This window comes from Salvia hispanica, chromosome 1, assembly GCF_023119035.1.
Source record: "Salvia hispanica cultivar TCC Black 2014 chromosome 1, UniMelb_Shisp_WGS_1.0, whole genome shotgun sequence".
NCBI lineage: Eukaryota > Viridiplantae > Streptophyta > Magnoliopsida > Lamiales > Lamiaceae > Salvia > Salvia hispanica.
In genome coordinates this window covers 25,999,983-26,010,988 of record NC_062965.1, presented here as the reverse complement: position 1 = coordinate 26,010,988, position 11,006 = coordinate 25,999,983, and the positions used below count along the sequence as shown (strand labels likewise).

Below are 11,006 nucleotides of genomic sequence, written 5' to 3'. Positions count from 1 at the left end.
CTTAGAATTGCCTTAGGAGACGAAGAACGTAACCGACAGAAATTTCTTCCGACGAAGCGTCAACGTCAGTAGCTCCGTACGAAACGACGTGAGAAGAAGTGAGTAGTAGTATAAGTTTAAAGGTATTCTCAATAGAAGGGTAAGCCACAAAAGTTGGAAAGAGTATAGCATAAAGTTAGATGGCAGTTAAACCCCCGTCGGGACGCGAACCTTCATAGATCTTGTAGGTCGACACAACAACGGTCCGACTTGCATCTGCTTTGGCCCTTCTGTGACTGTAAGGCCGAATAATAGGTATTCTTACGTCTTCCTCAACAGAGGCGTCTTTGGAAACCCTAGTGTGAGCAACTCGAACACGATATGAGAAAGGTTGAAAACACCGAATGGGAAGATAACTCTTATGGAAATTTGAATATGATGATGAGTGTAGAACAAGAGTGCAGCAAAGCTTGCCTCGATGACTGCAACTGCGAAGCAGCCTTCTTTAAAGAATGGTTTTCGTTCGTGTCAGTACAACCAAGCTACCTAACTTGGGAGGCGATTCCGACAATAAAGGAATCAGCAAGAAAGAGAGGCATATAGACCTCCTCATCACTGGCATTGTGCTTATGTCTATAGGCGTCTTGGCCTTATCAATTTCTGTGATCTTCCATCACAAGAAACAGAAGAACTACAACAGGATCAATAAGGACGATGGAGCTAACTTTGTCGAGGGCATTTCACTTCAAGCATTCACATTCAAGCATCTGTCCGAAGCAACAAAGGGCTTCAAGGAAGAAGTGGGGAGAGGAGCATCCGGCACAGTGTTCAAAGGGGTTCTGCAGCATGGCCAGAAAATGGTGGCAGTGAAGAGACTGGAGAAAGAAGTCACACAAGGAGAGAGAGAGTTCCAGACAGAGCTGAAGACGATTGGGAAGATGTATCACCGAAACCTAGTTCGGCTCCTTGGTTACTGTCTCGATGGAGCCCACAAACTGTTGGTGTTTGAGTACATGAGCAACGGCTCCCTTGCTGACATACTTTTCAATCAACAGAAACAGCTGAGCTGGGAGGAACGGATGGAGATTGCTCGAGATATATCGAGAGGGATACTATATCTGCACCAAGAGTGTGAGGCACAGATCGTTCACTGTGATATAAAGCCACAGAACATACTTATGGACGAGAAGCGGTGCGCTAAGATATCTGATTTCGGGCTGGCAAAGCTCCTGAAACAAGATCAGACTAATACATATAGTGGAATAAGAGGGACTAAAGGCTATGTTGCACCGGAGTGGTACCTGAAGCAGGCGATCACAGTGAAAGCAGATGTGTATAGCTTCGGTGTGATGCTGCTGGAGATCATATGCTGCAGGAAGTGCGTTGATTCAAGCAAGAATGAGGATGAGGCGATTCTTGAGGAATGGGTTTACGACTGTTATTCATCGAGGAAGATTGGGAGTTTGGTTGGGGATGAGATGGTGGAGGAGAGGAAAGTGGAGAGGATGGTGAAGATAGGAATATGGTGTGTGCAATATGATCCTTCGTTGCGTCCAACTATGAAGAAAATTCTGCTAATGTTGGAAGGAACTGTCGAGATTCCGATACCTCCAAGTCCTTCTTCTTTCTTAAGTTCAATCTAGCTTAACTTACTTCGATTTTGCTATAATGCAATTTGTTTCTATAGTGCATGATTAAATACATCAACACGAAGCCATGCGAATGTCAACACAATTTCATATTGACATTTTACAAGCATTATATTGACATACTCTCAAATAACATGGGACGGATGGAGTATTATGTAAATTGTATTGATATAAATCTATGTCTTCAAAAATATGAAAACTCCAAAAAAAATCAAATTTTGACTTTGAAACATATTCATGTAGGATCTCGTTGGAATCCTTATAAAATTATCTTTAATTTGATATATGTTGTGTGAAAAATCAATTTGAATTGAGATAGTTATATAAATTTAAAGTTTTGAGATATTTTTTAAAAGGTAGTTAACTTTATTATAATTTGATATAAATACCCTGATTGACATTTTTTCATTCACTTCTATTGATACTCGGAGTTCAATGATCTTTTATGAAATCGAGTTCCATGTTAAGCTGTTAAAAAAATGTGGAAATTTTCTAAGACCAAGTCAAATTTCTAGAATCTAGAGTTGTTAGTTTAACTTCCAAATAAGTCAAGTACTAATAGACAGCCGTGAATAATTAAATGACTAACAGGTACAGTAGTTGATTAATAAGGCATGGTGTCGGAGGAATCTTCTGCCGGTATTCACTGTATTCACTAACTAAATACATTTTCCATTTTTTTGTAAGGGCGCGGTAGTAGTTCCTCAATAGAAGTTATTCCTTCCAATCATTAAATTTAGTTACGTTTTCTCATTTCCATCCATCCCACAAAATTTATCATATTTCATAAAATTTTGTTACCCGTATGCCATTAACTCCTTCCCACTCACATTTTATTAATATAAAAAAGTAGAATCCACTTTCTACTAACTTTTTCAACTCATTTTCCATTCTTAAAACTCGTGTCTAGTCAAAGTGTGACAAAATCACAAAATTTAAGGGATAGAGGGAGTACCATGTAACATTTACTCCCTCCGGCTGCCATTTATAATCGCGTTTTGACTCGGCACTGATTTTAAGAAATTATTTGACTTTGTGAAGAAAAATAAGGAAATCAGTTGTTGCAAAATAAGTAATAGTATTGGTTTGAAAAAAGTGAGTGTAATGAGTTATGTAAATGGTGGGTCGGTTCCCTTACCTAAAATAAAAAAAAAGTAAATAAGACTTTAAATCACAGACATCCCAAAATAACAAAATCCGGATATTATTTCACGGACGGAGGGAATACTTTTTAACGCTTTGAAAAAATCAGAATTTAGATTACATCCTTAATTTTAACCAACAAATAAATAATTCCCCAATTTTATTTAGGTTTTAACTTTTAAGTATGTCATCTATGGTTTGAGTTAAAATTACAACAACTCTTAAAATGACACTATGACACCACGTATCAGGTAATATTATAAACACTACACATCAATAGTATAAACGGTAGACAATAATCTATAGATTGCTGTTTAGCGTATTGGATATTGCTGGCCTAGAAAAATTGTTGTATTGTGTATTTGATATTGTTGGCCAAGTAAATTTACCCTATAACATTTTTTATGATTACCACATGGTAGCTAATTATTCGTCCACGTGTACAAATAATTGACTAAAAATGGTGATATGGTGTTACTTTAAGAGGTATTGTCATTTTAACGCACCCCGTCATCTGTAGAATAATTTTAAATAATTGCAGTATCCCCTATGAAAAGATAAATAGTGAAAGCAGCAAAGCAATACACAGACTAACTGAAATGTCCATCCTCACAATATTGTTTCTCCTTATTTCTGCAGCAACAGAAGCTCAAACAAGATCATCCAACATCACCTTAGGCTCTTCCATCACTCCCACCTCCAACTCCTCCTGGCTTTCCCCCTCCGGCGTCTTCGCCTTCGGATTCTTCCCTCAACATGTCAATGGCTACGCTGTCGGCATCTTTCTTCCCGACAAAACCGTCATCTGGACAGCAAACAGGAACAACAATCCTACTGTCCCTGACGACGTCGTTTCCCTCCTACTATCTACCGACGGCAGGCTAATCCTGCGCCGGACGCAAGGCCAAGATGTAGAAGTCATCAGCAGCTCCACAACCATCGCATCAGCGTCAATGCTCGACAACGGAAACTTTATTCTTTACGATTCTGATTCAAGAATCATCTGGCAGAGCTTCGACCACCCGACCAACACCCTCCTCCCCGGCCAGCGACTACCATGCCGGGGAAAGTGCTCTTCTCCAGCGCCTCCGAGACCGACCATGGGAGAGGGATATTCAAGCTGTCGATGCAGGGCGATGGAAACCTTGTTCTGTATCCTGTCGATTCACCGAGTACATCGGCTTACGCTTACTATTCAACACTCACAATCGGAGTAGGTGGAAACGTCTCTCTTAACCTCGAAAGCGACGGCCGTCTTTATCTGCTCAACGGTAGCTTGCCTCTGTGGAATATATGCAATGGTGGATTCCCTACACATGGATACATCAATCTCATGAGGCTCGATGTCGGAGGAATCTTCCGCATCTACTCTCTCTCTCTCGGTGATCTCACCATGGCCAGGAGTTGGTCATCTACGGAAGACGTCTGTGTTCCCAAAGGTATCTGCGGAGTCAACGCCTTCTGTATTCTTCAGAATACTGCGCCGGAATGTCAGTGTCTTCCCGGTTTTGTCTCTGTTCAGTCCGGCAACAACACAGCTGGCTGTTCTAGAAACTTCCTAGCACAGGGCTGTGCCAAAATTGATGATAGACTGAAATACGAAATGAGAAGGGTCGAAAACTCAGAATGGGAGGATAACTCGTATGAGATTTTGGAAATGATGAGTGAAGAAGAGTGCAGCAAAGCATGCCTCGATGACTGCAACTGCGAAGCAGCCTTCTTTCGAGACAGCCAATGCAGCAAACAGAGGCTTCCGTTAAGATATGGAAGAAGGTCTCTGGATAGCTCGAACGTGGCTCTCGTTCGCTTCAGTACAACCGTGGTACCCGACATGGGAGGCAATTCTGATACTAAAATCATCACCAAGAAAGAGCCGCATATGGACATCCTCATCATTGGCATTGTGCTTATGTCAATAGGCGTGTTGGCCTTGTTAATTTCTGTGTTCTTCGCTCACAAGAAACGGAAGGACTACAACAAGATTACTAACGAAGATGGTGCTAACTTTGCGGAGGGCATTTCGCTGAAATTGTTCACATTTGAGCATTTGTCCGAAGCAACAAACGGCTTCAAGGAAAAGCTGGGGAGAGGAGCGTCTGGCACGGTGTTCAAAGGGGTTCTGCAGAATGGCCAGAAAATGGTGGCAGTGAAGAGGTTGGAGAAGGAATACACACAAGGAGAGATAGAGTTCCAGACAGAGCTGAAGACGATTGGAAAGATGTATCACCGGAACCTAGTCCGACTCCTAGGTTACTGCTTCAATAAAGACAACAAATCGTTGGTGTTTGAGTACATGAGCAACGGATCCCTAGCTGATATACTTTTCAATCAAGAGAAACAGCCAAGCTGGGAGGAACGGATGGAAATCGCTCGTGATATATCTAGAGGGATACTGTATCTGCACGAAGAGTGTGAGACGCAGATCATTCACTGCGATATAAAGCCTCAGAACATACTCATGGATAGGAACTGGTGCGCTAAGATATCAGACTTTGGGCTAGCAAAGCTTCTAAATCAAGATCAGACTAATACAATTACTGGGATAAGAGGCACTAAGGGCTATGTAGCACCAGAGTGGTACCATAAGCAGGCGATCACAGTGAAAGCAGATGTTTATAGCTTCGGTGTGATGCTGTTGGAGATCGTATGCTGTAGGAAGTGTGTTGATTGGAGCAGGAGTGAGGATGAGGCCATTCTTGAGGAATGGGTATACGACTGTTATGCAACGGGGAAGATTGGGAGTCTGGTGGATGACGAAATGGTGGAAGAGAAGAACGTGGAGAGGATGGTGAAGATAGGGATATGGTGTGTGCAATATGATCCATCACTGCGTCCAACTATGAAGGAAGTTCTACTAATGTTGGAGGGAACTGTTGAGATTCCAATACCTCCATGCCCGAGTTCCTTCTTTAAGTTAAATCTAGCTTGATTTACTAATGAGTGTGCTCTAATGTTTATTTTTTCTTTTTACTTTATAATAATGTCCAGTATGTTGCTTGTCTTCATTTATATCATACTCCAAATCATATCATTTCTCTAAAAACTACTAATGGTACTATCATAGACCAACTAACATTACTAGCATCAGATGATATGTGATATGCAATGTTCAGAAATTAACTTAAGAAAATGTAATTAGCCACAGTACTAAAAGTATATTCACAGAATACCAAAATGGGTTATAGTAAAAAAACCAATTTTGATATCAATTAGCTGAGTTCTTATCTACCAGTTTAGTTATTTTCATATATTTTTGCATAATTTTACATCAGATAGAGTTGCCTGACTTTGTTTTCCCAATTTGAGAACTAGAGAGAGAGAGAGGGAGAGGTGGAAGTCGTTGTCACACGGAGAATTTTAAGAATGATGATACAAAAGTTTAGATAGAGTGTGAGAGTTACGTGTTGGTGCCTTGGTGGGCAGGGAGTATATTTTAGTCTTTTCTTTTTCTTTTTTTTGTACATATGTAAGTGTGTTTGGGTTGGGAGCATCAGCACTGATCCTTATTTCTTTTTCTTTAGTTTTATGCATTGGGCCAAAGTGATGCTTATAATTGGGCCAACTTGTTTTATTTTTTCTTAGGCCACTTTAATTCTTTTAGTTTTTGGGCCTTAGTTTAATAATTGTGCGTTGGTTAACTAATGTTTGGACAGTCGACGATTTAAATTAGGAAATACGAGGGCTTTGTAATTATATTTTCCTAGGAAAGAACAAAGGAGAATATGAGCACATGTAGGATGCATGCATCGGGTCCCTGCAGGGCTCCATATCCTACTCAGACTAGTGTACACCACGTAGATCGGGTACCATCTATTTTAAGTTGGCCGGTCTAGTGACTTGGTTCGTGGCCATGTTCCTTGTTATGTATGTTCAGATATGGTGATGGTGGATTGGATGGAAAATGGTTGCGCAACCGAGCTTTACGTGAAATATATTTTAGTGTACTTTTCTTTTAAAGTTAAAACCCCCAAGGTCACTGATTATAGCTTGACAAACTATATTTTGGCATGTGTCCACTAAGTGCATCAAGTACTCAGCATGCATATTGTTTTTAATGTGCAGATTGAGCAGCGACGGACATAGTGGATGTTGAGCAGAGTAATTGAAGATTATGTCATGTTTAGTATTCAGATGTGTAGGGTCTTCATATTCAGCATTATTCCATGTTTTGAACGCTTCCGTTAGAATTTTATATTTTTTTGGATTGTTTATCTTTGAGTCTTTCATCACAAGAAACAGAAGAACTACAACAGGATCAATAAGGACGATGGAGCTAACTTAGTCGAGGGCATTTCACTTCAAGCATTCACATTCGAGCATCTGGCCGAAGCAACAAAGGGCTTCAAGGAAGAGGTGGGGAGAGGAGCATCCGGCACAGTGTTCAAAGGGGTTCTGCAGCATGGCCAGAAAATGGTGGCAGTGCAGAGACTGAAGAAAGAAGTCACACAAGGAGAGAGAGAGTTCCAGACAGAGCTGAAGACGATTGGGAAGATGTATCACTGAAACCTAGTTCGGCTCCTTGGTTACTGTCTCAATGGAGCCCACAAACTGTTGGTGTTTGAGTACATGAGCAACGGCTCCCTTGCTGACATACTTTTCAATCAACAGAAACGGATGAGCTGGGAGAAACGGATGGAGATCGCTCGAGATATATCGAGAGGGATACTATATCTGCACCAAGAGTGTGAGGCACGTTCACTGTGATATAAAGCCACAGAACATACTTATGGACGAGAAGTGGTGCGCTAAGATATCATACTTATGGACGAGAAGTGGTGCGCTAAGATATCTGATTTCGGGCTGGCAAAGCTCCTGAAACAAGATCAGACTAATACGTATAGTGGAATAAGAGGGACTAAAGGCTATGTTGCACCGGAAGGCTATGTTGCACCGGAGTGGTACCTGAAGCAGGCTATCACAGTGAAAGCAGATGTGTATAGCTTCGGTGTGATGCTGCTGGAGATCATATGATGCAGGAATTGCGTTGATTGGAGTAGGAGTGAGGATGAGGCGATTCTAGAGGAATGGGTTTACGACTGTTATTCATCGAGGAAGATTGGGAGTTTCGTTGGGGATGAGATGGTGGAGGAGAGGAAGGTGGAGAGGATGGTGAAGATAGGGATTTGGTGTGTGCAATATGATCCTTCATTGCGTCCAACTATGAAGAAAGTTTTACTAATGTTGGAGGGAACTGTCGAGATTCCTATACCTCCAAGTCCGAGTTCTTTCTTAAGTTCAAATCTAGCTTAACTTACTTCGATTTTGCTCTGGTGTAATTTATTTCTTTTTCTTTCTAATAATCTCAAGTATCTTGCTGGTCTAAATCTATATCGTAATCCAAACCAAATCATCTTTTATAATCTAAAATGACATTTTAATGAAAAGACTATTTTGCCCTTTTTGACAGGAAGCTTTGAAGCTATTTTGTTTATCCTTTTGGTCATTTTGAGAAATGACAACCATTGGACAAAAAAGAGACAAGAAATAATTGGACCAAAAATTGGTCCAATATAAGGGTGGCTTCTCAATCAAGATAAAACACATATACAAACACACACCTTCAATTGAATCTGCATTTTTAATTGATTGATTTACTGATGATATTATTTTTGATTGCAGCATAGCAGAAATCTTAGAATCTAACGACAGCTCTGACGATGGGTGTGACAAAGGCGGCAAGGCTGATGGAGGCGGGGCAGTGGCGGAAAGGCGGCGACTGGCTACGAGAAAGTGACGGATCCGGGGTGAGAGAGATAGGGGGAAAGGTGTGAAGACAAAAAAGAAGAGGAAGAAGAGAGAATAACAACATCGGTGAAGGCGGCTACAAGGCAGTGCAGACTCGCCAAAATCGGTGAAAAAATGAGAAAGATGAAAGGGAGAGGATGGAAAAAAACTGGCGAGGCGGGCGGCGGTGGCGAAGGTGACGGCGGTGGTTGGCGAAAAGAGAGATGAGGAAAGGAGAGGGCGGCGGTGGGGCAGCTGCTGGCCGAGAGAGCCGCCGGATCTCACCACAGCTAGGCTGGCGAATTCGGCGGGCGTGAAACTGGGAGAAAGAACTGACGAGACGGGCGGCGAAGAGAGCGCCGGCGACGAACGAATAAGCCACCGGTCTGGCAGCGCCGATAGGGAGAGGAAGAGAGAAATGGGCGAGCGATACTCCAATTTAAGGTTTAGAATAGTTTATGTCATACAGTATATTATTTGGGCTTTAGTTGGGCTTCTAGAGTTTGAAAATTTTTTAATTATGCATGTAGGGATGTGATCAATTGCTAACTAATTAGCAATCAAAAACTGAGATAAATTTTTAACCATTAGATTAGAAGATCTAGTGGTGGATATAATGCCATGTGGAAAAATTTAAATGAGTATTAAATAAAATTGAAGGGTATTAATGTCAATTCTTTCTTATTAAAACTTTAAATTTACATAACTCACTCGATTTATATTATTTTTTAGCAAAAAATATATCAAATTAAAGGTAATTTTATAAGGATTCTAACGATATCTCACTTGCATATGTTCCGACGACATTCGGATGATGAAATTTGAAGATTTTTGTTTCAGTTTTCGTAACATATTTTTTTCAACAAATACATAAAAAAATCTCAATATAATGCATATAAAATCTCAACATTATGCATGTGAAACCTCAACATAATGCATGTGAAATCTCAATAAAACTGTATTGAGATTTTGTCTACTATTTATTGAGATTCGTAAGATTTAATCTTAACCACTCATTTTAAGATCTAAGGGTGGAGATTTGGTCTTGATTTTTGATTGTGATGCTATAAGCATTAGAAGATGACCCTATGCATGTATACCATAGATTTCAATTGGATTTTTAATGTATTATAGATTATAGATTTTATAGTTTATAGTTTAAAGTTTAACTAATAATATATAATTAATAGAATATAGATTTCTTGATTATGATTGTTTCTCTTGGAATTGTATACTCTTTTTTTAATTATTTTGTATATAAGAATATTTAGTTATGAATTACGAAATTAAATACTGATTGTTTAAATACTGATTGTTCCAAGTTGATAGCTTGCCTATTGGATTGAGTCTTCTAATATGAACTGCTATACGGAGTATATGGGTATAAAAACAATAAATAAAAAAAGAGTTAAGGCCAAAATTGGTCCTAAACATATGATTATTTTACCTTTTTGGTCCTAAATTTTATCTTTTGTATTTTTTGGTCCTGTACATATGAAAATTTGATCATTTTTGTCCTAAACTAACAGATCCGTCAAATATTTAACGGTCAACGTGTTTAAGTCTGATTTCGACCCATTTCATTTAGTTTAGAATTTTTTATTTTTTCTAAAATAATAAATTGTTATTCTAAAAAGTAAATTAAAAAAAACTCTTTTTTTCTGATTCTTTTTCTTTCTCGTTCATCTTTGACCGAAGAACCCTAGTAGATTCGGGAGAAACGAGCTCCGGGAAGACGACGCGGATACTGCAATTTCTTAACGAGGTGGGACACACACACGAAGAATGATCGGATGCACGCAGTTGCGGCGACTGGCGGCCATGAGCGTCGCCGCTCGAGTTGCTCGAGAGAAGGGGGTGAAGCTAGGGCACAAAGTCGGCTACTCGATTCGATTCGAAGACCGCACATTACTTGGTTGAAGCTTGGTGAAGGTTTGGCTTATGGCGACGGCGAGTTTGTTAGGTTTGGTATACTGAAAAGCATGTTTCGAGCAAGTTTCGCTCGAATAGAATCTTGCTTGTATACGTAAAACTCTATAATCCACTTTTAACCCGATTCAGTATTATTCGAGCAGTTTCGCACGAATAGAATCAATATATTATTACATTGTGTTTGCTTGTGCATTTAGAAGATGTTTTATAAACATTTGAATGTATAAGAAGCAAACAAAGTCTAAGTCTTTTGCTTAGTAGACTGGTTGTGGGCGTCGTCCACTTTAAGGTAACACAGTCGGTTCTATGCAATGCTTTGCAAAAGAAAAAGAAGAATTTCACAACCCAGATAGGCTTAGACTTCCTATCGTGAAAGGTTGCAATGTCAGTCCGATTATTTCTAAGCCTTACTGAAATAAGATGACGTTGGTGTGGTATAGCACTAAATGGATCTAACAGCAAGACGTGTCTTTATGCTATCTACTGAAAGACTAGGTCTTGATAAAATACTATTTCTTAATCTACATACGTTAGCATTGAGCATACGGTATTGATTATGCACTACTTTGACTTATCAAA

General features: G+C 39.8%; 2 protein-coding genes across 2 annotated transcripts in view; both read left to right on the top strand.

The window, feature by feature from the left end:
- Positions 1-1,740, top strand: part of LOC125188369 (G-type lectin S-receptor-like serine/threonine-protein kinase LECRK3) — a 4,137-nt gene extending 2,397 nt beyond the window's left edge. Inside the window, exon 2 of the mRNA XM_048085206.1 lies at positions 495-1,740. Within this exon, the coding sequence (XP_047941163.1) occupies positions 495-1,622 (1,128 nt within the window). The 3' untranslated portion in view covers positions 1,623-1,740. The remainder of the gene's footprint in view (positions 1-494) is intronic.
- A 1,630-nt stretch (positions 1,741-3,370) lies between these two features.
- Positions 3,371-7,274, top strand: LOC125192365 (G-type lectin S-receptor-like serine/threonine-protein kinase LECRK4). Its single transcript, XM_048089906.1, has 3 exons — positions 3,371-3,682; positions 3,769-5,643; positions 7,005-7,274. The coding sequence occupies exons 1-3, from the start codon at positions 3,371-3,373 to the stop codon at positions 7,272-7,274; spliced, it is 2,457 nt and encodes an 818-aa protein (XP_047945863.1).
- Positions 7,275-11,006: the final 3,732 nt, after the last annotated feature.